The 27,835-nt window shown below is 53.2% G+C and overlaps 3 protein-coding genes across 7 annotated transcripts; 2 read left to right on the top strand and 1 right to left on the bottom strand.

Annotated features, from left to right (window-relative positions):
- Positions 1-2,057: 2,057 nt before the first annotated feature.
- TAFA3 (TAFA chemokine like family member 3) lies at positions 2,058-12,358 on the bottom strand. The gene is made up of 5 exons (XM_037005409.2): positions 12,344-12,358; positions 10,728-11,152; positions 8,088-8,203; positions 6,306-6,430; positions 2,058-5,338 (listed from the first exon to the last, which is right to left on the bottom strand). Exons 1-5 carry the CDS (start codon positions 12,356-12,358, stop codon positions 5,327-5,329), a joined length of 693 nt encoding a protein of 230 aa, XP_036861304.2. The 3' UTR covers positions 2,058-5,326.
- A 1,790-nt stretch (positions 12,359-14,148) lies between these two features.
- Positions 14,149-19,351, top strand: PPM1J (protein phosphatase, Mg2+/Mn2+ dependent 1J). 3 transcript variants are annotated; one of them, XM_017644169.3, is made up of 10 exons: positions 14,149-14,500; positions 15,830-15,944; positions 16,384-16,671; positions 16,958-17,070; positions 17,340-17,424; positions 17,982-18,100; positions 18,307-18,370; positions 18,523-18,630; positions 18,744-18,895; positions 19,040-19,351. In XM_017644169.3, the coding sequence occupies exons 1-10, from the start codon at positions 14,175-14,177 to the stop codon at positions 19,185-19,187; spliced, it is 1,518 nt and encodes a 505-aa protein (XP_017499658.1). In that variant the 5' UTR covers positions 14,149-14,174; the 3' UTR covers positions 19,188-19,351. The 3 variants fall into 3 exon arrangements, with proteins under 3 accessions (XP_017499658.1, XP_017499659.2, XP_017499660.1); XM_017644170.3 differs by having other exon boundaries at positions 18,744-18,839; XM_017644171.3 differs by lacking the exon at positions 14,149-14,500 and adding an exon at positions 15,081-15,308.
- Positions 19,352-21,672: 2,321 nt separating this feature from the next.
- Positions 21,673-27,681, top strand: RHOC (ras homolog family member C). 3 transcript variants are annotated; one of them, XM_037005396.2, is made up of 5 exons: positions 21,673-21,829; positions 24,920-25,083; positions 25,609-25,729; positions 26,064-26,194; positions 27,043-27,681. In XM_037005396.2, exons 2-5 carry the CDS (start codon positions 24,928-24,930, stop codon positions 27,214-27,216), a joined length of 582 nt encoding a protein of 193 aa, XP_036861291.1. In that variant the 5' UTR covers positions 21,673-21,829; positions 24,920-24,927; the 3' UTR covers positions 27,217-27,681. The 3 variants fall into 3 exon arrangements, with proteins under 3 accessions (XP_036861291.1, XP_036861292.1, XP_017499667.1); XM_037005397.2 differs by lacking the exon at positions 21,673-21,829 and adding an exon at positions 21,870-22,263; XM_017644178.3 differs by lacking the exon at positions 21,673-21,829 and adding an exon at positions 22,366-22,386.
- Positions 27,682-27,835: the final 154 nt, after the last annotated feature.

Raw genomic sequence — 27,835 nt, forward strand, 5'->3', positions numbered from 1 at the left:
GGCCTGCATCCCTTTGTGCCCCATGCTTCAATCGATTCAAATAAAGTTCTTGGAGTGCTTTTCCATAATTCCTCCCTTAAGTGGGTTATAGTGAGAGAAAATCCACACCTAAAACTTCCCCTCAGCTGTGGGAGGAAGTGACAACCCTCTTCAGATGGATCCTTATGACCTCTTATCTTTCAGCCTGAACACTTAGCCTTCTCTTATACAGCTGGACAGTAGGTAACAGACTGTTGGCCATCTCTTTTATAACTCTGTAGAAAAAGTCTTAGCATCTTGATTTAGAATGGGGGCAGTTGAGAATAGTTGATACTTACCTTTCTTTTCCTGACCTTTGGAGCCGCTGCTCAAATTTTGAGATAGGAAAAGTCCCATTTAGTGAAATACCATTACCTATACAAAATGCATAGCACAGTGCTTAACACATGATAAACATTCGGTGATGGAAGTGATGGAGTATTGCCAATCACACAGCATGTAGGTCAACCCAGCCGTTGAAAATGGCTGGAATCCTCTCTCCCTAAACCAGACTAAAGGGGAATTTGTACACCTGTGGAAGGTTTGAAAAGCAGTTGCCTGTTCCTCATGCCCAGTCTACATGTCTATTCCAAACACAGTGCTTATAGCCATCTAAGTCCAGTAGCTTCTGTACCCATGCAAATATCCAGACCCACATTCAGTGGCAAATCACAAGCCCAAGGAAGTCAGGAACCAGCTTAGCTGCTCACAATGTGGGGAGGGAGAAATGAACCCTCCCCTTTCCTGAAGTTCCAACTCAGCCAAAAAAAGTGGAGTGGGAAACTGCAGTTGTGTGTTGGGCTATGTGAGACCAGTGTGCTCTGGGCTGACACAGACTGTTATCAGTCTTAATTAGTTGGTCTCCGTGCTGAACTAGTTTTTATATATTTTGAAAATCAGCATTGCTCGTGGGCATGGAAAGACAAATCTACAGACACACAGAAACAGCAGCAGCATACATCATGTGCAATTGCATCTTTACACATGGGTGCATATGTAGTTACTGTCCTTAAGTTTAAAAGTAGAAGTTACATCAACTTGGAAAACAAACTGAACTGATCTGGAGTATAACAACATATAGGGAAAGGACTTGTCTGCTTCAAGTCTTTCTCTTGTCCTTTGGTCTTAGTCTTTATGTCTTTATTTCTTTGGTTGTTATATATTACAAGTGGCTCTAGGTAAAAACTAAAGGGTACACAGGCACAGTCCCCCCAAAAATCCCACACCCAAAATACAACATGGAGTTATCATTTTCAGAGTGTATGAGTGTAATGAGAAAAGTTCAATAATAAGGCTAAGTAGGAGTTGGCAGAAGTTTTCTATGAAGGGTCCAATAGTGAATATTTTAGGCCTTCTGGGCCATATGCAATTCACATGCAATGTCTCGGCTCTGCAGTCATAGCAGGGAAGTAATCATAGACAATAATGAACTAATGAGCACAGTAACACTCCAATAAAACTTTATTTACAATCAGTGGGCCAGATTTGGTCCATGGGCCTTAGTTTGCAGACCACTGCTGTAGGGTCTAAAGAACTCAGAAGCCATCAAGGTTGCTCCACAGGTCTTCCAAAGGTTGAGAGGGGTTCCATTCTGTCACCTCCATGAGAGGCAAAAGTCAACTGTTTTGGATGATGTGGCTTCAGTTTTGTTCTGATTATTTTGTTCTGTGCTTTGGTATTTTGATGTTCTGAATGAGAACCCCTCCTTTTCGGCCCTACCTCCCTTTTTCTGTGTATGTATCTCTAAATGCTTCCCATTTGTTTTCCTTCTGCACTCACAGGATTAAATAATTTTAGTAACAAGACTCTTGCACATTCATCCTTGCTAAAAGCCTGCCTTTTTTTCAAGCTCCTCATCTGAACTGGAGCAAAGAGGCAACATGCGGTAGTGTACAGAACCCTCATCTGGGTCACTAGGCAGGATGTGCCACCAGTTTGCTGGGAGACTTGGAGCAAATCACCCAACCTCTGTGAGTCTCTTTTTCCTCATCTGTCAGAAGAGAGAGTTGGCTAATGATCTCTAAATTCTCTTCTAGCTCTAAGCTTGCGATTTTAGGAAGCTGTAGTTTCAACTCGAGGCAACTGTCTGGGGCCATTAACTGGGATGTCACTCACAGGCCTTAATGAAACTGCCAGGGGGGTCACAGAAATTAGCCACATGATCTCCTATAGTCGACAACCATCCTAAGGTCTTCACAGCTGAGGAGATGGGCATACAAACTAACTTCAGAGAATCAGATCCCATCCCACTAAGGAGAGAAAAGCAAGACTCAGGACCCCTATGTTCCAGGAAAATTTGCATTCCTAACTGCCCCAGAAGTAGCTACAAAATGTGTACAGATACTGACTTAATTGGAGACAGACTCCTAGGCAGCTACTCTTGGCAGGTGGGATGCCATCTCTTATCCACCAGACCCTCCTATGTGGGGATCTTCTGGCCATGTAAAGGATACTCCCTCATAGGTCAGGAGGAAATAGAGGCTTTGAGGGGTTAAAAAAATCATTTAGCAAATTCCAGCATGTGCCAATGGAAAGATGGCTTCTCTATAAGCAGAAATGAGGGAGGTCAGGGAATGTGGACTTTGGCTGAGGCAGGGGCTAACGGTGGCTGGCAGCTCAGTGTGGGGGAAGTTTGTACAGCATCATCCCCACTCTCACCGGTTTTCCTCCAAGTTCATAGTCCAGTGGCTTTGAATGCAGCAAACAGGCAGGGGGCTGGGGCCTTCCCCCTCCCTCCTGGGCAATCTCAGTGGGTGAGGCAGGAGTGGGCAAGCCCACATGCTGGCCTCCAGGGGACCAAGCTCTTATCATCTGACTCTGAGAAAGCTGTCTCATTTGTAGCCTGAATAATTCACTTACCAATCTCTCAAGGAGCATTACAATGAAAACAAAACCCACTCAGCCCTCATGCTCAGGTTCCGGCTGCACCAAAGGCAACATAGGAGTAGGGGTCAGGGGTGGGGGGCAGTCCCAAGTCTGTCTCAAAGGTTCCCTTGTGTTGGCATCCTTCTGAAAATGGTCTGGGAGCTGGTTTGGTACAGTCCTTGAGCTAAGAATTGTTTTCACATTTTTTTCTAAAAAAAACAGAACAAAACAACAAAGAGACCTTACGTGGCCTGCAAACCCTAAAATATTTACTATCTGGCCCTTTCCAGAAAGTCCGCCAACCCCTTAATCCATTCCCCAGCCTTGCAGGAGGTGATGCTCCTTTGACCTGCTTCTAGACTACCCTACCCTGTGACCCCACTATGTACAGAGATTCAAAATTGTTAGCTCTGATTTACAGTCTAGTGATAAGCTGGCATCATCATTTACCCCATTACCAAAACCAAACCAAACCAAAATCAAGAAGATAAACCCTAGAGTGGGGGAAACAGTCTTGGTCCTACTGTATGGGAAGGATGGGCAGGACAGCCTCAACCCCTCATATTATTTATCTTCTCTGAGGGTCAAGATTCAGCAAGGTCCAGGTTGGTCTCTGCTGACACTCCTCCCTTTAAGGCTCCCACCACATGCTGCAATCCTGGAAATCCCAGCTGTGGATAAAATGAGAGTTCCTGTGGCCAAGATTCTCACCTGGCCCTGGTTGACTAGCTCACTGCACACCTGTGAGCAACACATGGCTGTTGACTCTATATAAAGAGCTCTGCCCAGTGCTCTGTACATGACATGGTGGCAGGGCTGCAAGGCTGCAGGAGAGCAGAGCAAGGCTGGAGTGGTGGCAGCGCCGAGGACAGAGGCCCAGAGGCAGAGACCGGCTTGCTGTGTGCAGACTCGCTCTGAGTGAACGGGATTCTAGTGACTGACCTGCCACCTGGAAATAAAGTTGGGTATAACACTTTCACCCCAAGAACGTTTTGCTGTTAATTTCTTTGGTCACATTGAATTCATAGTGAACTTGCCCAGGGCTGAAACCCATTGGCAAGACCATAGCGGATTCCAGCTGTCGCTGAGGCTGTAATTCTCTTACTGATGAGGTATCCAAATAGCCCATGTCTTTGAGTCCTTGAAGTCTGTATGTCAGCCTGAATGTACCAACCCTCAATCCTGGACAGAGGTCCATCCAGCCCAGTAGGGATTCCTCTCCTGCCCAGTAGGGCCTTTGAAGGCAGTGGACCCTGACCAGCCCTGGATGCTCTCTTGGAGCCAGAGCCTCTGGAATTACAGCATAAGGACTCTGGAAGAGCTGGGCCATAGCACACAGTGGGGCTGCTAGCTCAGAGTGCCCAGCCATGGTAATGGGCTGAGTGACCTCTGGGCTGCCACGAGCCTGTTTGGAATTTTTTGGGGCAAAGTGGAGACCCAGTGGCCTCACATCCCGGTGTCCACATATTCTGGATTATTTCAGCTAGGAAAACAGTGACCTTGGTAGGAGTTCCTGCTCTAGCACCTCCTGAGAAAAATGTTGCTGCTGTCCAGCAAGTTCTTTGCAGATTCCTGTTCTTGAAATAAAAACAACATGGAAAGCCCAGGCTGCAATCCCATATCCAGGCAAAGTGAAAGGTTAGCAGTTTGAGAGACCTGGGAGCCCAGGTTGTGAGACTTTAGGCAAATCACCTCACCTCTCTGGGATTCTGTTTCCTCAGCTGTTAAAACAAGTAAACAAACAAACAAAAGACAAACCTGAGGTGCTTGGATGGGGGTGATCTGAAGGTCCATCCATCCCGTACCCAATAAATAGCCCAAACCAGTCCACTCCTCTGCAGAAGCTTCTCTGGGAAATTGTTTGGCTTCATCTGCACTTTCCTTCCCCAGGTTAATCCAGTCCCATCCAAATGAGATGCAGCTGGTCTAACACAAGAGCAACTGTTCTCCTTCAACACATTAGCAGCTTGCTGGGTTCCAGACTGAAGTGAAAGATAGAGCAGTGAGAAGTGAATGTGACCTCTTGTCTTTGTACCATGGCCAGAGAGTAGCTGAAGAGCTGTGGGGGTCTCATCTTCAAATCCCCAAATGCCCGGAGCATATGACCAGAGCCACAGTCTGGTATCATACCCTTTAATCTAAATTACCTTTCATCAACTCTCCAACTTGACTGGACATTCCTTAAGGGCAGGAATTGTATCTTGACCTTCTGTGTCACCCAGGAGAACCCAGCACAACACTAGGCATGCGGCTGGACAGCTGTCCATATCCACTGAGCAGCTCAATTGAAATGGCCCTGGAAACAGTGATGCTCCACTTGGCAGAGGTGTGTGTCTGGGTAAGTGAGTCTCCATGTTTGCTGGCTGTTAACTGGATACCCTTCTTGGTACTCCATAGTCCATGGCTGAGGCAAGCTATCCTGTACGGGCCGTGACCCCAAGAGCTATCGTTTAACCTAGAGAGCAAGGGATGCGAAGGTTAGAGAAGGGAGTGCCTGTCCCATCCCAGCACCCTTATGACTCCCCAGGAGATGCAAGTCAGGTAGATGTCATTGCTGCCAGCTCAAACCTATAAAATAGTAACAAATGTCACAAACTCTGTGCTGGGTCTCATTCTCTCCTAGTCCTAAATATACTCAGAATGGCTGTTTCCCTTGCCTATCTGCATATAGAAAGCTCTGCTTTATATCCAGCCATGCTTTTTCTTGCTGTAGCTCCTTCTGTTTTGTGCTCCATGAAAACGTTGCTCTCTTCAGAACCCCAAAGGCCACCCTTCCTTTCTGTGTTCACCTGTTTGCTTGTTTGCTATGTGTGGTGGTGGGAAGGGAGGGCAGAGGGCAGAAAGCAGATTCCGGTGTGCCCCAGTGTCACTCATCTGTACAAATGGTGATGACAGAGTGACACAACTGATTAACCATGACACACATGGAACTGCTAACGAGTTTGATTTACCCCTTGTTCTACGGCGTGGGCTGCAAACCATGAAAATGATAACCCTCTTGGGTGCAGGCACAGTAGGACAATTCCACTGGGAAGACAGGTGTGAAGTCACAGGGAGTTAACCGGGGATGTGTGGGGGCAGGTCAAGTGGCTACAGGAGAGCTACCCCTTTGAATTATCTAGATAATTCCCTCATTTCTCTACTTTGTCCACACGGCTCTGACATCTTCTGGGAGGCCGACTCACTGCAGGCAGAGGAGGAAACCAAAGCATATGCAGCACCAGGAATTTGCTCAGAAAGACATCACATTTCAAATCCAGAGGCCCTAACTCCAGGCCCCAGAGTCAAGACGGACCTCAGGGACTGCCTGGGGATGTGCCCGCATGGCTTACAGATCTCACCTTGGGACACAGACATCCCAGCCCCCCAGGGCTCCTGGCGAAGGGGTACAATTGGGGGGTTGAAGTGCCATCCCTGGGTACCTTGGTGGTTTTGACTTTGTGTCCACTGCTGCAGCTCCACCCAGACAGGTCCGGGAGCACTTTACAGTCCTCCCCAGGCAGGCAGGGCTCCATGTGACACCAGCACTTCTGCAGGACAATGGAGGCTGTGGGAGCAGGAGGCAGTGAGGGTGGCTCAAGCCCTCTGTGAATGCAATTGGCAGTCAAGGGTTTTTTTTTGCTGAATGAAGTGCAGCTTTCCACACATCGCTGGCTCCCCTGGTCTTTCCCCTACTCTGGGCTTCCCAGAAAGGTAGCACTCAGGCTGAGGCGAGGGCACACAACCTCACCCCACTACCCTCCATCTCACCAGACAGCACGGGGTGAGGACAGGGGGTGGTCTCTAAGGCAACCCTTGGGTTGAGCCACCGAGTCATTAGCAGACAGGCACAGTCTTAAACATACCCACTTAGTGTGTGTGAGCAAGTGTGTAAGACGTTTGGAGGACCCCACAAACCAAGAGTGCATAAGCAAGCACATTTACAGCACTGCTACGTGAGCAGGAGGTGAGCCTGGGTAGGCCTGGAAGGGGGGCGGTGTGAAGGAATGCAGGGAGAGGGCCCACAAAGTCCACATGAGGGGAGGGGAAAAGCTGCGTGAAACTGAGGGGAGGGCATGTGGAAGAGGCCGGGGGAGGAGCAGCAGGTGAAGCAGTTAATGTGGAGCATGAGTGAGACAGAAGGTGTGAGAGGATCTGAGTGGGCGCACATGCCTGTGTCCGTGCCTGGCTGGGGGGACACACGGGAGCCATTCCTGTCTATGAGACGGGGTGGTCACACTTGCCCTCCTTCCCCTGGTGGCTACCCATCATTTTGAGGCTCTGAGATGGAAATGAAAGCCCTGAGATGGGTATGAAATTGTACCTCAGCAGATGGCCAGGCCTAGAAAGGCCTTCTAATCTGTCTGATCAGGCCCTCCCTGCCAGGTCTGGCCTCTCACTCGCCATCCACGCAGGAGGGCCTTGACCATGTGGTGCCTGCCACCTGGCCAGAAAAGCAAGAGCATTTGACAGTCTGGGAGCGCTCCTCAACACGGTTCTGGTTGCAGCAGCGATGAGCAGCGACCACCTCGCAGGTGCCCTGCTTCACAAGGACTGAGGGGGCCCACACAAGGTCAGGTGCCCAGCCCAGGCCTGCAGCCCTGCTCCCTGCCCTCCTGCCCAGGCAGTCCTCCAGGCACTTCTCCCAGCCGAGGGGAGGGGTGTGGAAGAGATTTCCAATTGTGGAGAAGTAAACACAGATGAAATTGTCCTGCTGCTTCAGTGTTCCTGTCCTTTCTTCTTCCCCAGTGAGGCCACACTCATCACCCTTTGGCAGAGCCTGGCCCTTGGGCAGAAGAAAGAATGGAATCCCACACCTATCCCCCTCCCCTGCTTCCTCTGGGGTAGGGCAAGGGCCCCCGGGGCATTGGGGCTTACAATGCGTGGGGAGGATCATCTGCTTACACAGGCTTTAGCCATCCCAGAAGGATACCACAGAATTAGGCCAGGAGGCTAATCTTAAGCCCCCACCAAGGGACTCTCTCCCTGCAGAACACCTTCCAGCCTGGAAGGGAAGGTGAGTAATGGGTCTGCCTGAGCTTTCTCTAGGGTGAAATAGCAGAGCAGGCAGAGTTTTCGGGATGAAGAACAGAGGAAGAGCCAGAATCCCTAGAATCTTTTACTCTCCCTTGGAGATCTGCCTGCTCTGCAACCAGGTGGGGTGGTGTCTGCTCTACCGGTATCCTGGGAAACTCCCTCCCCAGGCCCTGCCACCTCCCCCAAACCTGTGGGAGTTGGAGGCTGCAAGGAAGCCGAGGTCAGGGGGCTCCATAGCCAGGCCAGGCCAAGTGGCAGCAGCCAGCTGCCTATGCTCCGGTTCCAAGAGGCCCTCTCACGCATCCTGCAGAGAGAAGCACACACCCTGCTTGACTCTGGGCAGGAACTCCCCCAGCGCCCAGCGAAGCACCTCTGTGCCGTGTGCTCTGAGAGGCACAGAGATGGGTAGGATGCACACTGTTATCCCCAGGCAGCTCTCAGCCTGGCACAAACTGACTGTAGGGAGTGGTGAGTGCTACAGCAGAAAAGGGCTCAGGAAGGGAGACTGTCCTGCTAGGAAAAGAATGGGAAGCTTTGTGGAGGAGATGACACTTAAGAGGGGTCTTAAAAGATGAACAGACATGGTCCCATGGAGGGCTGTGACACGGGAGGAACAATAATAAAGACTCCCATTTTTTGAGCCGTTGACCCAGGTGCCTCACATACACACTCTTGCATCCTTCACAACTGCCTCCCTACAAAGTAGGATTATTTGTACCTGTTTTACAGATGAGCAAATTGATACTCAAAAAGCCTAGACACAACCTAAGACAACCATTAATAAAGGACTGGCTAAATACAATAGGAGCATCTGTGCAAATGCAGTCACATCCATGCAGCTGTGAAACAGAATGAGGAAATGCTTTATGTACGGGGGCATGTAAATGATCTTTAACAACAATTCACCAATAAGGAGAAAAAAAGCAAAGTGTAGAATGGTGTATATAAAATGTGTTAAAAGGGAGGGATTATATATGTTGCTCAAATATGTGTGAGCTAACTCTGGGAAATGTGAAAAACAAAAAGTAATAACATTAGTTGTCACCAAGAAGCTGAGAGACAGAGGTAAAAGGGAGACTTATTTTTCTCTTTATTACTCTTACTTTCTGGGTTTTGAACCAGGGCAATGTACTAGCAACTCAATGTAAACAAATAGAAATTTAAAAAGGAATAAATGAAACTGAGGCTAAGAGACGTCAAATGAACTGCTCAAGACAGGGTGGCACGTGGGTGACAGAGCCCACAGCCCAAAAGCCACCGTCTTGCTTCTGCTGTCTTCCCCTTTCCCTCTCCTCTGTCCTTGATGGTGCAGGCCTCCCAAATCTCTCTCAGAGGATGGGCTAAAAGTGGAGAGAGTCCCAAGGAAGCAGAGGCTCAGAGCAGCTGGGAGCGGCCCAGGAATAGAAGAGGCCTGGACACCCCCACCCCAACCCCCGCTGCCCTGCTGGCCCCTTGGGGCATTGCGGAGATCCCTCAGGTGCCAGCACATTGCTGGGAACACCAGTGACCAAACCAGATGCCAGGACCAACTGCTCTCTTGGATAGGGTGCCAGATCTCTGTCTACACCCACCTCCCCCTCTTCAACTGTCTGCTCACTCACCTCTTATGGGATCTTTCAGTTTCTGTCTATTCATTGACTGCCTCAGACTCACCCTACCTAGACAAGGAGAAAAGATTTTTGTGAGGTTGCAAGGGACAAAGGGAGCCTACAGTCCTTCAGGGGGTGAGGGAGGGTGTAAGTGAAGGGAAGGGAGTAGGCTGGGAGTACAGCCCAGTCTGGAAGTTGTTCCCCAATGTGCCAGGGCAGGGGTTCTGCCCTGGGAATTCGAAGGGGTCCTTGAAGACTCTGGGAACATGTAGGGTGGGGGAGCCTAACAGTAGCTTGAGGGCTTCTCTGTCCCAAGAGAGAAACAGGGCTGGTGGTGCGGAGGTGTCTCTGGTCTTGCGAGGGAGCTTAAGGCCAGAGAAGGGTTCCCTGAGCAGAATCTGACAAAATACATGCTGGAAGAGGCACCTGGGGGTGCCCCCTGGAATCCTGAATTCTCTGCCTCACCTCCTACCCCTGTCACACCTACTTCCTGGACTTACACGGAGCTAGCTCAACTCTACCACCTTCACCCCTGCTCCAGAGACCTAGAATGAGGGTCTTCCACGTCTCAGCCTCAGAGGCCCCAGCCCCAGCCGCTTCTCCATTTCTGCCTAAAATCTCTCCTCCCTCAGCCTCCAAAGGGAGGTGGAATGGAGGCAGCATGGTGGGGCCCAGGAAGACCGAGAATCCTGCTCCCTGGAGTGAGAGCCAGAGAGAAGGAGCAGAGAGAAGGACGGGGGCAGATGAAGAAGTGGTGCCGGTAGCCTAGGGATGTGTGTTCCATAGGCAGAAAGCTTCCCAGCCTCCCAGATGTACCTCTCCTTTCCCTGTGCCCATCAGGAACCTTCATTCTGATCATCACACACACAGCTGTGTCTTCTCTCGGGCAGTCCCCATCCCATTTCTTGCTGAGCAGCCACGGCCTCCTACCAACTCCCCCATCTCTCCCATGCACCCTCAGACCCGAAAGAGGTGGGGCGGGCGTTCTGTTTCTTCCCCCAGAGAGAGGTGGAAACGAAGCTTGTGGGATTTCCTCTCTGGCTTTCATACTCCTGCCTCAGTTTCCCAGACTGTTTCCCCAAACGCCAATCCAGGCTGCGGTGAAGCTGAGTTAGCAGGCTGCACACCAGCAGGGGGTGGAGGTTGTGAACCCCGAGAACCTTCAACCTTTCCCTCCCTTCTCCCCCACTAGGGCCCACTCCTCCAAATTCTGATCCCCCAACCCCAGCTAGCACCTACCTGCCCCACGGCAGGACCCACTTGCTTCTGAACCCGATATTAAGACTCCGAAAGGCGTACTTAAGGCTGGAGCGGCCAGCTTGGGTGCTGTCTCGTCCGTACTCCTGTGCTCCGCACCGAGTTGCGGCGTCCGGGAGGCGTCGGGGACTCTGGCCAAACTGACAGTGGGATCGTCCGGGCCCAGCTCTGCCAATCGGAGCTCCGGGTCCGGCCCGGCCCGGACAGCCCGGCGGAGCTCGCCCGGAGTCCCTGCGAGGCTGCCACCAGCAGGCCAGGCAGAGGGCAGCCGCCGCCTCCGCCTCGTCGCCCGGGCCGCCGCGGCTTCGCCCGCCCAGCGCTGGGACCGCCGCCTCCCTCCCGACAGCGCCGGGCGCGGCGCGGAGCGCTCGGCAGGACCAGCGGGCACAGCCGGGGCGCAGCTGCCCCTAGTGGCCGAGGCACGAAGAGGGAGGAGAGGACCCCCCAGCGCCCGCGGTCCCTTCCCGACGAACATCTCCCGGGTGCAGGCCTGGGGAACTCAAGAAAGGTCCCCAAACTCTCAAGGTCTAGTGGCTTCCGGGGTGGCTGTGGTGGCTCAGTGTGAGGAGTTTGTGAGGCTTGAAGATTCGAGAACTGCGCTGTCTATACGGGAGCCACTGATTATATGCGGCTATTTAAATTTAGATTTAAATTTAAAAACTAAGATTCTCTTTTCTACTCACCATATTTCAAGTGCTGAACAGCCCTATGTAGCTAGGGACTACTGTACTGGGCAGAAAAGATATAAAGCATTCCCATTATTGCACGAAGTTGTATTCAGCAACATTCTTCTAGATTATGTTAGCCTTCTGCTATTAAAATATTAGAATCCAGGAGAGAATAGCAAATGATCTCTACCCCGAGTGGCATCCTCAGGGGTGGGAAGGATGTGGGTGAAGTATGAGGGGAGAGGGGGTGGGCAGGAGAGCTGAAATAGGCTGAATGGGCCCTATGAGTGAGGGGTGTAGACCCCAACTTGGAACCAAACCCAGAGTCCCAATTTCTTCATTATAAAAGTGGCAATGTAATTGCAATTTTATAATCCTTTACAGGGTAAGATTTTGGATGTGGAAATATTAGACAAATGGGAAAGGGTGGTAGTCTGTGGATTTGTTTCTTAACAGGAGGGAGGTTTGGGGGTTGGAGTAATGGGGAGGTGAGTGGCAAGGGTAAGAAGTCCTGTTCTGAGCTCTGAGACACTGCCTGTGGCCCCAGGGATAAAGGGGACTGTCTTGAGGATGCCCAGTCCCTCTCCCTAGCTGAGGCTGCACACATCCCTGGCAGGGCCAGCCACCGAGCAGTTTCAGTTCTCAGCATAGCCTAGCTCACAGGTCTGCTTCTTCCTACCCCACCCCAACTTTCTCACTTTCTGCTGCCTCAGGGATGAGTAGAGGTGATGACCTCTCACCAAGTTCTGGGGCAGTCTAAGGCATGTGTTATAATGCCAGGAATAGTAGGAAAGAGACTCAGAGAAAGGAGAGCCTTGGGATTTGGGTGTGGCTGGGTGCTGTCCTGGAGGCCATGGGGGCTGCTGACATCCTTGCTGATCATCTGGTGTCAGAGCTAGGGGGTCTCTGGGTCCTGGCACTGGTACCCACTTGCAGCCACACCATGGTGGGTGCTGTGCAGAGCAGGGATTAGGGAGCTGGGTGACACAGAGAAGTGGTAACCAAACTGTCCCAGAAACACTGAATAATAAAAATAGCCAAGATGTTATTTTTTTTCTTCAGTCCTTGGCGTGCTGCTGCTGTGTATGCCATTTATCTGAAAGCTGGTTCCAGTTTTTCTCAAACAGGGAAATACCCACAGTAGCGTGTTCTTTATACCTCCTGTCTGCTTGTGCCACTCTATGTGCCTTTGGGTCTGCTTTCCCCTCCCCACCCCACTTTGTGCCCTCTTTTTTCTGGTTCTCTCTGCCAAGAGTGCAGGTATAATTACAGTAAGTCTAAAAACCTGACTGACCATTATGAGATTTTTATTTGGAAGCTACCAGGAAAGCCACCCTTCTGGTTAGCCCAGGAAGAGACCACAGTTCAGCCTGGAAAGTGAGAAGATGATAGTTAAGAAGCACCCTGCCTGCAGAGCCCTGAGGTAGAGTCTCAATTATGAACGGAGTGCCAGTGGGACTTGAGGGCTATCCCCAACTTGCATTAGGGCCGCAGGGCCTTGTCCCATTTGGGCCATGCGTGGGGTAGGAAGTGTCTCTGGAGGCCTAGCGATCAATACTAAACCCAAACCAGGTTTAGTAACAGAGCTCTTCGTGTACCCGGTCATTGCCATCTTCCCGGCTCAGGTAGGCGCTTAGCCTGGCCTCTGTCGCCGTCTGGCGGCAGTCACAGGACTTGCTCAGCATCGCCGAACTGCTCTCAGCGTCTGCAGGAGGAAGAGCGAAGAGAGCCCTCAGGATCTTCTCTGCCATCACCTCCCTCTTAACCGTTTCTCCCTGATCCTGACTTGGTCCTTAAAACAGAATTGGGTTTGGGCGTCCAGCGACTAACATGAGTGTGAATCTCTCACTGGCTGTGTGACCTTTTGGGGCAAATCATGTAAAATAAAAAGGCGCGTCATACGTAAAATAAATAAATCCCACCTCGAAGTGTGGTGGGCTTTAGAAATGGCCTAGTGTAATGGGCAGTGCTTTGTTGGGGGCCTATTATGTAGTTAAGTCCTCAATAAATGGTGGTTGTTGGTGCCCTTATCAACTAGCCCTGCCGTGGTCAGGGGAGATCTAAATGTGGGGGGGGAAATTGGGTTCTGAGAAAAAAAGCGGAGTCAGAGCAGCAACCGCTCTCCCAGATCTAGAGATGGTCTTCAGCCTGTACAGCGGCATCAGGAGCCCAGGAACCTACCCTCAGCGACCTAATTCAGGACGCGGGGCCCCAGCCTGCGTTGTTCCCACCCCCTCATCACCCTCAGCACCACACCAGCTCGCTCGCCCTCACTCTCACTCCAGCAGCCCCAGCCGGAGGTGTTGTCACACCAGGTGCTTCACACCCATAGGTCGCCGAGGCGGCTGGTTTCTCTCTAAGGACATCAGCTCCTCACCCTCGGGGCAGGCTGGCCACAGCGACCTAGGGCAAGGAGACACTACCTTCCTGTCACAATGGGGAAGTTCTACATGATGTCTAATTTAGAGCGTGGCTAAAATAAGGTTTCCTTCTCTCTGACACCTTCCCATGACGGCAGACCCTTCTTCCCCAAAGAAACTGGGGCGGGGCGAAGCCGAACCTGGCGGGGAAGAGGCCCAAGCTGCTAAGCGGTCCCTGGGGCGGCCCAGAGCAGGAGGAAGTTTTGCCAGAGTCCGGCCCTGCCCTCCCAGAGCCAATGGCAGAGAAGAGCTGGCAGGAGCCAGCACCGCCCACCGCAAGCCCTAGGGGGCGGGGCCTGTACGGGGCGGGGCCACGGCCGAGGGCGGGGCAGGGAGGCAGCATGCTAAACCGGGTGCGCTCGGCCGTGGCGCACCTGGTGAGCTCTGGGGGCGCCCCGCCTACGCGCCCTAAGTCCCCAGACCTGCCCAACGTGACCTCGGCGCCACCCGCCGCCCATTCAGAAGGGCTCCGGAGCTCTCCGGCGAGGACTGGGAGCGGGAGCGCGGCGCCCGCGAAGACTGTAGAGGCTCGAGCGAGCTTCTCGCGACCGACCTTTCTGCAGCTGAGCCCAGGGGGGCTGCGACGCGCCGACGACCATGCTGGCCGGACTGTGCAAAGCCCTCCGGACACCGGCCGTCGCTTGCCCTGGAGCACGGGCTACGCCGAGTGAGCGCCCCCGGGAACAATCTAACCAGGATGGGACCTCCCATCACCACAAACCCCTTCCCCAGCTTTGCATCCCCGGCGCTGAGATGCGTCCCCCTTGCTGCGCTTGGCGCCAGGAGCTCCTTTTCCCAAGACCTTAGCTATCCTCTGGGCTTCGGGCCGCACCCCCTCCCAGCCCTTCCTCAAGTCGGGTGCAGTCTTCTTCAGGACCTTCCAGATCGTTGACTACCCTCATCCGCGCCGCCTCAGGACCTTGTTCCCCCTCCGGAGCCGGGAGGGTGGAGGGCCCCGCGAAGGATGAGTTGGCCAGTTCTCAGTCGCTGCCCTGCAGTTTAATGGCTAAGGGAGGAGGGGTTTCAAGGAGAGGAGGTCGCTTTTAATAGAGGAGATGGCTGCTGGAAAGACTCGCTCCTGGGCTTCCGGACCCCAGCGCCCCAGTTCCCTGTCCCTCTTACGGTTCCCCTCCCCCTCCACACCCAGAAATAGCCCGCGACACCAGGCGGCTGCCGACTTCCCCAGGGGCGGGGGAGGGGACCGCCCGGAGAGGCGGGAGGATCCCTTTGAACGCCCTTCGGTGGGTGGATTTGAGCTGGCCGGGTTAGGAAGTGGACCTCGGCCGGAGCCGCCCAAGAGGCTGGAGCAGCCGCCTTGCTCCCAGGATGCATGTATTTTTAATGCATCTGATGGGAAAGCTGGACATTAAGGGAGATGGGGCCGCTGAAGGTGGTGGTTGCTGGCGCCAACCACCAGCTCCTTTAGCTCCCTATTTGGGAAGAGTTGGTAGTTATGTGGCTCCTGTGCAATCCAGGTGGGTTTCCACTCCCACCCTATTTCAATTCCTCTTTCCTGGTCTGGGCTGGAGCCCTTCCTCATTGCCAAAGCAGCAAAAACTTTCACTGGATGATTTTAGGGTAAAGGTGGGTGTGCCCATGAGGGTGGGATGCTGTGGACAAGGCACCAGAAGAGTTGATTAGGGTTCAGGGTGGAATGTAGGGTCTTGGCAAACAGGAAAGTAAAACCTACAACCCCCTATACAGCCCCTTCCCCAGCAGCACCATTAGGGTTGCCCCCTTTGCCAGGGATGGGAGAACTGAGGCAGGCATGGGCTGCTGCTGGTCTTTCTATGATGCAGTGGGGCCTGACACATTAACAGTACTTGTTGTCCTTTGACGTGGCTCCCTTCTCCTCCTCCCTCTGGCCTGGATCCCAGGTGGCAGTGACCTTTCTCAGCTTGGCCAGCAGGCCAGAGAGGGTATGTGTGTCTGAGGTGAGGGTTATTCCAGGACCTGGTCTGGTGTCCAACCTGATGTGGTCACTCTGGCCTGGCAGGGTCATCAATGCTGGAAAGAGCCGGCACAATGAGGATCAGGCTTGCTGTGAAGCAGTGTATGTGGAAGGCCGGAGGAGTGTTTCAGGGGCACCCAGGGATCCTAGCCAAAGCCAGGTAAGCCCCACCCACTTTCCTGACCTCTCCTCAGGAGCCTTGCATCTGATTTTAAATCTGAGATATGTCTAAGACTGACTTCCTAACTCACTAGCTGCCTGCCTTCTGGCACAGAACCTTTATCTGGCATAGATTAGTTAGATTCTACTGTGTCAGTATGCATGTTTAGTTTTCCACTTAAACTGTAGATGCTCATGTATTTATGGATGGTTTAGTTAATTACCAGCCCTTATTTTTACATGTTTTATCCTCTGAGTTTGGCTTTTTTGATGCTTTACCTTCTAACATATAGTAGGCCCTTAGTGAATAAGTGAATAAATCTAATTTGCCTTTAATACCAAGCTCTGACTTCCTGTGTGATGCTTATATGGATGCCCAGAGCCTTGCTCTTCTCTGCATCTCACACACACACACTCATCTCCAACTTTTCCTCCACCAGGGACTCTGCTTCTACTACTGGGGCCTCTTTGATGGGCATGCAGGGGGCGGAGCTGCTGAAATGGCCTCCAGGGTCCTGCATCGCCACATCCGGGAGCAGCTAAAGGACCTGGTTGACATACTCCAGGACCCCTCGCCACCTCCCCTCTGCCTCCCGTCTACTCCAGGGGCCCCGGGTTCCTCTGATCCCACTCACTTGGTTGGTCCTCAGTCCTGCTGGTCTTCACAGAAGGAAGTGACCCATGAGAGCCTGGTAGTGGGAGCCATCGAGAATGCCTTTCAGCTCATGGTGAGTAGGTCTACCAGCTCAAGGGCTGGTAGGCAGACATTCTAGTCAACTCTATGGGAGTCAGGTGGCCTGAGGGGGTGACCCTGAGAACCCACACGCCTTTGAAGGTGTGAAAAGATTGGTTCAGAGGGGAGGGGGAAGAGACGATTTTACCTGTGTCTTCCCTCTCCTCCATTGTGGCTTGGCTGGGACAGTTCATTTCTGTAGCTTGGTGCGGCAGGAGTAGGGCCTGTGTACCTGGAACCTCTTCTTCATCCAGCCCCTTTAATCCTTCCTCACATGGCAGGATGAACAGATGGCCCGGGAGCGGCGTGGCCACCAAGTGGAGGGGGGCTGCTGTGCACTGGTTGTGGTTTACCTGCTAGGCAAGGTGTATGTGGCCAATGCCGGAGACAGCAGGTAAGGTGGGGGGGCTTTGAAAAAGGCTACAGAGGGTCATACTTTCTGGAATGGGGGGAGAGAAGGGAGTGAGGTTGCGGGTGTTAAAACTTGAAGATTAGAGGGATCAGGAGGAAGACACACAGAAGGGCCTGAAATAGCCACAAGGGGAGGGAAGATGGGAGTCTGGGTGAGGGATCCTAAGGATCATTGTGGGAAAGGTCTTGCCTTTCTTGAATTTTCCACAAGGGGGCTGAGAAGAGGCAACCCCAAATCTTTTCTTTGGGCAGAGCCATCATTGTCCGGAATGGTGAAATCATTCCAATGTCCCGTGAGTTCACCCCAGAGACTGAGCGCCAGCGTCTTCAGTTGCTTGTAAGTAGGAGCTTAACTCCCTATTCCTATTCCTTGTGAGTCTTGTGCTCTGTGTACCCTATGTATTGAGACTCTCCTACCCACACCACACAGACAACTCCTTCCTGGCACCTCAGGGCAGGGCTGCTCTGCACACTGTGGAGTGCAGGGCTGATGTGGTGCAGAACATAGCAGGAAGGTGTGTGGGCTGCCCCAGTGCTCCCACTGGAGCCCCAGCTGAGGAAGGAACTGGAGTCAGAGATGGTGGGAGAGAACAGTAAAGGCCCATGAGACGGAGTATGGTTTAATATTCTAAAACACTGGCTCTGCAGCTGGACTGCTGCAAGTGCATCCTGGTTTGAGTACTTCACTAACTGTGTGACCTTCTGCATTCCCCACCTTGCACCAACAGGTCCTGCCTTAAGCATTGTATGAGGATTATGTTAGTGTGAGAACAGTGCATGGCACGTAGTAAGCTCCAGTAAGGGTGTGCTGTGTAATTAACATCTATACACCGGGGTGTAATGTAAGCCTAATACTCCTGGCCCTCTGCTCTGTCTGGCTACTCCTGACCCCAGGGCTTCCTGAAACCAGAGCTGCTGGGTAGTGAATTCACCCACCTTGAGTTCCCCCGCAGAGTTCAGCCCAAGGAGGTGGGGCAGAGGATGCTGTACCGGGACCAGAACATGACTGGCTGGTAGGTAACACTTCTCTCAGAGCTGGGGCCCGTTCCCATGGCAACGCAACCAGTCCCTCATCGGCAGCAAGGTGGAAACTGGAGGCTGGGCCAGACTGGTTGTTGAGGGATGTGGCCCTTCTTAGGGGTTTGTGTGAGGGGTGTGGCTTCTAGGGGAGAGGGGTTTTGATGCCTGGGTGATGCCTCCTCTGCTCCCCTCTCCCCAGGGCCTACAAAAACATCGAGCTGGAGGATCTCAGGTTTCCTCTGGTCTGTGGGGAGGGCAAAAAGGTAAACTCCACGGTAGAGGTGGGAGACGGCAGGAGGACCCATCACAACTCGTGTAGGGAGGTGGGGGTTCCACCCAAGGGTAGGGGAGGGAGCATCCACACTTTCAGAGTCTGGGAGAGGGTATAGCAGCACCCCCACCTCATTTCCTTTAGGCTCGAGTGATGGCCACCATTGGGGTGACCCGGGGCTTGGGGGACCATAACCTGAAGGTCTGCAGCTCCACCCTGCCCATCAAGCCTTTCCTCTCCTGTTTCCCTGAGGTGAGCTGTAAGAGGGCTTCCTTAACCATACCTTCCCTCCCCTTGGGGTCTCAGGTTGGCTTTCTTCAGGGTGCCTTGTCAACAAGCTCCCTCTCCACCTCTTTCCCTACCAGGTGCGAGTGTATGACCTGACACAGTACGAGCACTGCCCAGATGATGTGCTGGTCCTGGGAACAGATGGGCTGTGGGATGTCACCAGTGACTGTGAGGTAGCCGCCACTGTGGACAGGGTGCTGTCAGCCTATGAGCCCAATGACCCCAGCAGGTAGGGGTTGTATGGCAGTGAGGGGATGACAATGGGGAAGGAAGGGACAAAGGGAAGCAATGCTTGGGGACCAACATAAGGGCCTGTCTCTCTATCTTTCCATATACATGTTGGTTCATGAATGTGTACATGTGCTTCTGGCAGGTACACAGCTCTGGCCCAAGCTCTGGTGCTGGGCGCCCGGGGCACTCCCCGGGACCGTGGCTGGCGTCTCCCCAACAACAAGCTGGGTTCCGGGGATGACATCTCAGTCTTCGTCATTCCCCTGGGAGGGCCAGGCAGTTACTCCTGAGGGACTCAGCCCCACCCCTCCCGCCACCATCCCAGCATCTCCATGCTTACCCCTCTCCCAATCCAAATTCTGAAGTTGTCTCCCTGACCTTCTTTAGTGACAATTTAACTAAAGAAGGGGCGTCAGATCTGAAATTGGACCTATTGGCAAATAAACCAGATGGATAAAAATGTGTGTCTTTATTTAGTTTGACTAGAAACCACAGGGTAAGAAAAAGCTCTTTGAGGTGGTGGAGAGAACACCAGAACAGTCCTAAAAATGTAGTGTTCCCAGATTCGTTCTTTGGCCCTCTGCTCTCCCCACTCCACATGTTCTCATCGACTTCTGTGGCTTCATCCATCTGCTGGCATCTTCCATGTGAGTGCTTCCAACCCAGACCTTTCCAGAGCTTTAGACCAATGTGTCCTAGTCGTTAGTCGTCGTCACCTGAACATCTCCTAGACGTCCCATAGGCACTTCACCTCAGCATATCTCAAACTGAATTCATTTCCCCTGAAACGTTCCTTCTGGTTCGTCATCTCAGTGGGCACCAGCTCAGCTGCTCAAGTTAGACATCTTAGAGGTGGTCACCTTAGGCTTCTGTCTCTTCCCCATCTCAGTGGGCACCAGCTCAGCTGCTCAAGTTAGACATCTTAGAGGTGGTTACCTTAGGCTTCTGTCTCTTCCCCATCAAGCTGAACAATCACCAAATATTGTTGATTATATATTTCAAAATATATTTCATATTTGTCCACTTATCTCCATCCCTACCCTTCACTACTGTAGTTCTTTACAACATTAGTCTCCTAACTGTCTAAGCCACTCCCCTGTTTCTCCCAATATCTAGGGACATAACACCTAAGGTGACCTTTCCACAGTGTGAATCTAAGTTATTCCCGAGAGAACATCTCCAAAATCAACACTCAGCTCCTGAGCACAGCATATAAGGACCTTCGTGGCCTGGCCACTGCTTCCTTCTCCAGTCCTATCTTTCACCACCACCACATGCTCCCAGAGTTCTGGTAACTGTGGGCCTGTTGTAGCTCTAGGTCATTTAAAATCTTCACATCACCTTGTCTTGAACACTTCACCTGTCCTTCAGGGCTGGGTATCCCACAGCCCATCCATGCATGCCCCGAGTACAGCGAATGCCTCCTGTACTGTAAGTGTCTATATTAGGAGTTGGTATGGAGTAGCAGTTAAGAGCAGTGGCTCTAGAGTCCTGCCGTTGGAGTCCTGGTGCCAGACCCAACACTAGCTCTGTAACCGTCGTGAGCCTCAATTTTCCTCTCAGTAAAATGGAGATAACAGTAAAGTTATTGTAAGGACTAAGGTAGTTCATGTACATACGTATATTACATATAACTTAGCTATCTTTCAATTAATTGTCAATATTCCAAATTTAGACTGTAAGTTCTTTGAAGGCAGAAATGGATCTGAACTGAGCACATAGCTCTCAGTTCATTCACTAAATGTTTATGGAACGAGGTAAAAAGCCTGAGGAACCAAACTGCTCTGAACCTCAGTTTCCTCATTTATCAAATGTGTGGGTTACATTTCAGATTGTTAAAGTCTGCATGATTTCTAACATTAATTCATTCAACAAATATTTGTTGAAAACCTATTATGGGCCACACACTGTGCTAGGCAGTGGGAAGGGTCAGGATGGAGAAACAGGGATAGCAGGGAAAGAGCACCAGCTATGGAGCCAGACCTGAGTTCTCACTGTCACACACAAATCACAAAAATTTGGGCAAGCCACTTAAATTCCCTGAGCCTCAGTTTCCTTATAGGCGAAAGGGAATGGCTGTACTTAACCCAAAGGATCCATGATGAGTATTAAAAGGGCTCAGCTACACAGTGAGCCCAGCATAAACTAATAAAATGTTGGTAGACTTCCTCATCCCCCATTTACCTCCTCAGCCACCTTGCTTGGAGGGAGATACACTTGTAGGTAAATAATTCCAAGCGGTAAGTCACTGCGCTAAATGTACCTAGTAGCACAGAAATAATGCTGTCGGGGTGGGAACTGAATTCCCAGCGCGGTATCCAGAAGGATTTCCAGGAGTGCCCTTTGAGGGGTAGGTAGGAACTGGACTGGAGATTCCAGGCAGGGAGAAGGAAGGGAATTGTGAAGTGGAACGGTGGTCTGAGTCTCAAAGGTTCTGAAAGTCCTCCAAGGCAAGGGAGTGATGTTGGGCTGTACTTGGAAATGATTGCAGGAGCACAGGGCGGACGCAGGTTTCCAGTCCCGCCTCCCGCGAGGTCTCAGGTGGTGTAGGCGCGGGTGACTGGCTGGCCACGGGAGGGCAGCAGCGGTCCTTTCCCGACTCCCCCCTGAGCACCTCTCAACTTTCCGGACTCCGGTCCTCCCCTAGGGGCTGGAAGGCGGGGCAGAGGCAGTCCTCGGGGGTCCCGCCAGCCCCTACAGTCCAGGTACCGCCCCGACCCCCGGCCACCGGCGGAGCCGACCCGCGGTGGCCCCGGGCTGGGGCGGTGGGCGGGCGGAGCCAAGGGCTGCCCGCGGCCAGTCCCTCCCCCTGCCGGGCCGGCCCCTCCCGCCGCTGCGCTGAAGGAGGGCGGGGCGGGCGGGCCCCGGGCCCCCCTCGGGTCAGTCTCAGCCTCCGGCACCGGCCGCGCAGCTGGAGCCGGCGCAGCGGAAGGTACCGTGGGGCAGCGGCGGGCAGCGGCGGGCGGCGGCGCGGCGTCCCGGGAACTCGCCCTCGGGAGGGCACTTTCCCCTTCCTCCGCTCAGCCGGAGCTCGGGGCGCCGGCCGGGGATGGGCTTTGGCCCGAGCGCGGGCCGCCTTCCCGGAGCTAGGACGCGCGTCTGGGCTGAGCGGAGGTCGGGCCGGCTCGGCCCCTCCCTGGGCTGCGGCTGGGGACTCCCGGGAACTGCCCCGCCGGGCCGCTGCCTCCTGGTGTCCGAGGCGGAGTCCCTTCCTTACCCCTGACGGCTTCCCGGAACCCGCCCCGCCGGGCAGCGGTGAGGGGGCAGCTTGGGTCTCTGCAGAGGAGCCCCAGCGCCGACGTCGTAGCTCCCAGGCCGGCGGCCCGTTGTGGACCTGGCTCGGGTGTGGGTCCGGGCCGAGTGGAGGTGGGAATTACCCCCGGCCTGGCCTGGGGAATGGCAGGAATAGGGGCGGGGTGTTACCAGGGGGTCTGCTACTACTCGGCGGGGCCTGGACGCCGCTCGGGACGGTTCCTGGAGCCCGCCTGGGTGAGATTCCGGAAGGGGTGATTGGGAAGGACTCACTCAGCCCCTTGTGTGGGTCTAAGAATTGCCTCCTTCCCAGCCCCCTCTTACACTCCCCAACCTGGCTAAAAGTTATCCTGGGGCTTTGGGCTGGAAGACCGAGGCTGAGTTCCGCCCTGGCTTCTGGTTTTAAAGTTGAGAATGAGGTATCTGATAACTTCCCTAGACCTCGTGGGTGGTCGGCAGGGTTCAGCAGGCCCCTGAGCCGTCGAAATCAGGAGAATGATTGAGGAGAGGGAGGACCTCTTGTCTTAGGGTAGGCTCCAGGGATTCCAGGCCCTGTGTGGGGTTTGGTTGCCCCCTGTTAGGGTCAGTGGGGCACTTCCTCTGGGGAACTGTTGTCTTTGCCATGTTGGCCTTGGGCCTAGTGGCCTGTGCCAGTTCTTTTGGCCCAACCATAGCCTGAAAGGAACATCTTCTAATTGATCTGGGGCCTTGCCGCGGAGGTCTGGCCTCTGCCTCCCATCTGGTGCCACCTGAACCACCCTGCTGGTGCAGGGCAGTGCCATACTCATGCCTAAGCAACTGGTATTCACCCCAGTGGTGACTGCTCTCCATCGACATTGCCTGTCCCAGATTGGGGCTACCCGAGCCTGTGTCCACACAGCTAAGCCAGTCGAACTGGAACTAGTGGGAGTGGGTGGGGGGTGTTGGTCACCTGGGAGGAATTTCTAGGCAATTCGCTTTTTAAAAAATTTCCATTTTTGGAGGAAATCTGCTGGCATGGTGCATGCCTTCTTGCCTGTCTTTTGGGTATCAGGGAGAGCCCCTTCTATGCTGGGGAGAGTGGCTGTGTATTCTCAACTTCTATAAATTCTGACTCATATCCATTTCCTCTCATCCCAGTTTTGTGCATGGGTGTGTGGAGGGGAGAGAAGGCACACAGGATCCCACTGTTGAGAACTAGCCTTGGGCTGGAGTGTTTGCTTCCTAAAAGGCACACTAAGGCAGTACTGTGAGGTGGTGGTGGTATGTGGAGAGTAGAGTTTAGCCCAGTTTGACAGGATGTGGGACTGAGAAAAAAAGCCTGGTTTTGGGCAGAGATCAGATTACCATCCCTTTCTTAACTGCTCCCTGCCTGGCTGGTGCTGGGACTGCCCTCGTTTGTCTCTTTTTGGGGGGCTCCTCCCAGCCCAGGCTGCAGCCCCCTCCCCCTTCCCAACAGCCTAGACTTCATCTCAGTTCCAGAGCCCGCCCTCTCTTCCTTCCCGGCTGGAGGCCTGGGAACTTCAGCTGGCTGGAGGTCAGCTCCTCTCCCCAGGGAAGGAGGAAGTGAGGCTCTGCTTGGGGCGGGGAAGCTGGGAAGGTGTGATGAACTGCACAGATGCTCGCTCATGTGCGTTGGGGGTGGGGGGACATATGGAAACCCCAGGAAGCTGACTCCTTGCCCTGAGTCACAGGGATAGGTGGGCAGGGCCTTGGGGTGAGTTGGACAGAAGGGAGGAAGGGGCTGTTCCAGGGAGTGGGTGGAGGTGATTCCCTGGTGGATTATTCTTGGTCACTCTGCTGTGCAGCATGTGTGGCCCCCGACAGTGTGGTCATTGTCCTCTGCCTAGGGCTGAGTGACCCAGTGTTGCTGCCAGGCCCAGGAGGAAGGCGGGGAAGAAAGGCAGGCTGCCCGAATGTGGGCTGTGGGCGCTACAGGGACTGAGCCTCCTTTGTGTGGCTCAGAGCTTTGGGGACCGGGATGGGGAGGGCCAGGGAAGCCAGCCGCCTGCTGCCACTGCTGTCTGGGTTTCCCTCCCTCTGCTTTCTTTCCTGCCTCTGGGGTGATAATATAGAAAAGGCAACAGACTTGAGAGTCACACAGCCCCACATCGAGTGTCACTGTTGCCATGATTCTGAATTCAAGCTTCACTTAGTAGTTTGTCACAATGGAAAGTGCACCATCTACCTTCATGGCTTCTTGGGACCAAGGGATATGCCCAGCATAGTTGCTGTGTCCACCTCCCATCTGGTAGCTGGTTCTGCTAGCCTGTGGTCTTGGGAGAGGGACTTCTCATGTGTGACTGGGCAGGCATGTCCTATGCTGACTGAGGGACAATGTGTTCTAGATTGGACTAGAATGATTGAACTTTAAAAGTATTAAAATGCTGGTAACAATGAAGTCTGTCTTGAAACTCTGATACATAATGTAGATCAAAGTGGGCTCTTCTGGACATGTTCCTGATCCCTGAGTACCCCTCTAGGTGTCCAGGGTCCCACAGCTGGGGAGTGGATTAAATCAGAACTCATGTTTTCGGCTCCAAAAGTGAGTGGTTCTTCCACCCTCTTCTGTATTCTAACTCATCTGTGGGGAGACCTGTCCCTGACCCTGAGATTAGGAATTTCAAGCTCAGTTGCCTGAACAATTGCTTCTTGGCAAGAACATGCCTGAGCAATCCCCTTTGCCTCCCTTTGCTGGATGCCTCAGTTTCCAGGGAGGTCTTGGGGGCCCCAGATGTGTTTTTGGATTTACTGGCTTTTCCCAAAATCCTTTTTGTCTCTTCTCTGCTAGCCTCAGCCATGGCTGCAATCCGAAAGAAGTTGGTGATTGTGGGGGATGGGGCCTGTGGGAAGACCTGCCTCCTCATCGTCTTCAGCAAGGATCAGTTCCCAGAAGTCTATGTCCCTACTGTCTTTGAGAACTACATCGCAGACATAGAGGTGGATGGCAAGCAGGTGAAGGCAAAGAGCCCCGCCTTCCCATCTACCCTGGGAACCCTGGCCCATCACTTTGAACCTAGACTGTCCTTACTCATCACCTCCCCATGTCCTTGCTCCACTGTCTGCTGGAACCAGTAACAGCTAGGGAGTGAAACTGCAGACTAAAGAGATCTAGATATACCTCTGGGTTCTCTACACACTGTCTCTGTGATCTGGGCTCAGTCCCTTTGCCTCTGAGCTTAAGCTCCCCTGACTGCAAAATGGTAAGACCTCCTTCAAACGATTCTTGTGAAGATTAATTAATTAAATAGTGGTGCCCACCATGGTGACTTATTAATTACACAAAGATCAAGCACTGATGTCTCTTAAAATACTGCCCTAATTTGTTGTGAGCACTATTCCTGGTACACAGCAGGTGCTCAGTAGATGTGCAGTGAGCCTTAAAGGACTGGTGGTTTGAGGGAACCCCTGGGTGGCAGCATGAGGGTGTATGTGTGACTGGAGTCCTTAGGCAAGCTATTCACTAGCCGTGTGTGTCAGGTGGAGCTGGCTCTGTGGGACACAGCAGGACAGGAAGACTATGATCGCCTACGGCCTCTCTCCTACCCGGACACTGATGTCATCCTCATGTGCTTCTCCATCGACAGCCCCGACAGCCTGGGTGAGGTGGGAGTGTTGTGTGTGTGTATGGGGGGGGGGGGGTGCTGAGAACCCTTGGCATCAACCAGTCAGAGGTAGATCTGGCTCTGGCTCATTCAGCCACCTTCAGAGGCTGAGGCTGTGGGGCCTGTTAGTCTCCTTCACTGTGGTAACTCTGGCTCTTGGAAAGGCTCAGAGGAGGGTGCACTGTGAGAGGGAAGAGTTTTGAGCTGTGAAAGGGACTTTTACACTGAATAGCCCCAAAGACTCTGCTGTTCCCCTACAAGGGGCCCCCCTCAGGAGAGCTTTCTAGCCTGTGTGGAGGCACCAACACCTATTGGGACATGTCTGTTCAGAAAACATTCCTGAGAAGTGGACCCCAGAGGTGAAGCACTTCTGCCCCAACGTGCCCATCATCCTAGTGGGGAATAAGAAGGACCTGAGGCACGATGAGCATACCAGGAGAGAGCTGGCGAAGATGAAGCAGGTAGGTGGGGCTGTCAGCTGGGGGCCCTAGGGAGGAGGGCACCCTGAGGGGTTGCAGGCTGCCTGTTTACCAAATCAGTGGTACCACCTCCTGCTTCCTGGAGTCTGCACCCTGGTGAGGGTGAACCAGCAGGTCCAGTATCTGATGACGTATCAGAGAATGAAGTGACTTACCCAAGGTCACTTGGCACTTAAACTTATTCATGTTGTCCATTGTTTGGAGTTGGGGCTATTTAAAGATGAGTAAGAAAATACCTGTCTTCAGAGACAGCTTCTTAAAATAGCTGTTTTGTGGGGGTATGCAGATAATGCCATCAGAGTATACCTGGGGAGGTGTGGGTGATGTGAATATGCAAGGGCCAGCCTTAAGTGACTGGAGAGAGGCCCAGAGTGAGACAGCTGGCTTTTCTGGGGACCTGGGAAGTGACTCTCACCAGAGGGTTAGAGTTAGAGAAAGCTGCTAAGATAAGGAATATGGACTATCCTGCAAAGATAATTATGGTAAGTTTTTAACCTAGAGACAGATGCGTGAGATCTGCATTTTAGGAGTTACTCTGGCAGCCACAGAGGATGGATTGGAAGACTGCAATAAAAGCAGGGAGGTCAGATAAGAGAAGTGCACCACAGCATATAGGGCTGATGCAGAGTTTGAATGTGAGAATAAGTCTTGGATCTCTGGCCCCAAAGCCAGGGTGGCCGGAGCTTGGGTGCTTAGTGTAGGGCCAGGGCTAGAGATGATCTGTTCTAGGTACTGTGGGTACCTACTGTGGGGGTACCTACAGGTGAGGTGAGGTGGGGAGAAGCACCCCTGTACTGGGCCTCTGTTGAGCACTCGCCTTGTCTTCCCAGGAGCCAGTACGATCCGAAGATGGCCGGGATATGGCCAACAGGATCAGCGCCTTCGGCTACCTGGAGTGCTCAGCCAAGACCAAGGAGGGGGTCCGGGAGGTATTTGAGATGGCCACTCGGGCTGGCCTCCAGGTCCGCAAGAACAAGCGCCGGAGGGGCTGTCCCATTCTCTGAGATTCCCCAAGGCCTCTCCTGCTGCACCCCCCTGTTCAGAGGTGCAGAAACGGCTCCCCTTCCCAGGGCTCCATGCTGAAGGCTCCCTTTTTCAGTTCCCTATGGCCCAGGACTGCATTGCATTTCCCTGCCAACGCCCCCCAACATACCCCATCCCACCCCCACCTCCACCTCCCAGCCCCCTGGGAACCTAGGGCAGTGCCCTGCCCTCCCAGAGCAGAGTCCTCCCTCCTGCTGCCTTGGCTCAGGGGTGGGGCTTTTGATCCCTTTGGCCTTCCTGAGAGAGGATCATCACACCAGCACTTTATACACTTCTGGCTCACAGGACACTGTCTAGGGTAGGGGACTTGAAGGGTGTAACTCAAAAAGAGTCCCGGGCCCCTGGTGTTTCTGCTTTGGGCTGGTGTCTTGTCTCTGGCTATACTTTAGTGGGGGGCATGAATAAAGGCCACAGGCTTCAACACATCTGGCAGTTCCCTCTTTCTCTCCTGGCCCCAGTCTTGGCTCTGAGCCTAGAGTCCATCTCTCTTCACTTGTTTGCCAGGCTGCTCCAGTCTGTGAAGGAAGAACTCCCAGGGCCTCCTGGGGCAGGCAGGGTGGAGTCCTGGAGCAAAGGATG

Source organism: Manis javanica, chromosome 4 (genome assembly GCF_040802235.1).
Source record: "Manis javanica isolate MJ-LG chromosome 4, MJ_LKY, whole genome shotgun sequence".
NCBI classification, from domain to species: domain Eukaryota; kingdom Metazoa; phylum Chordata; class Mammalia; order Pholidota; family Manidae; genus Manis; species Manis javanica.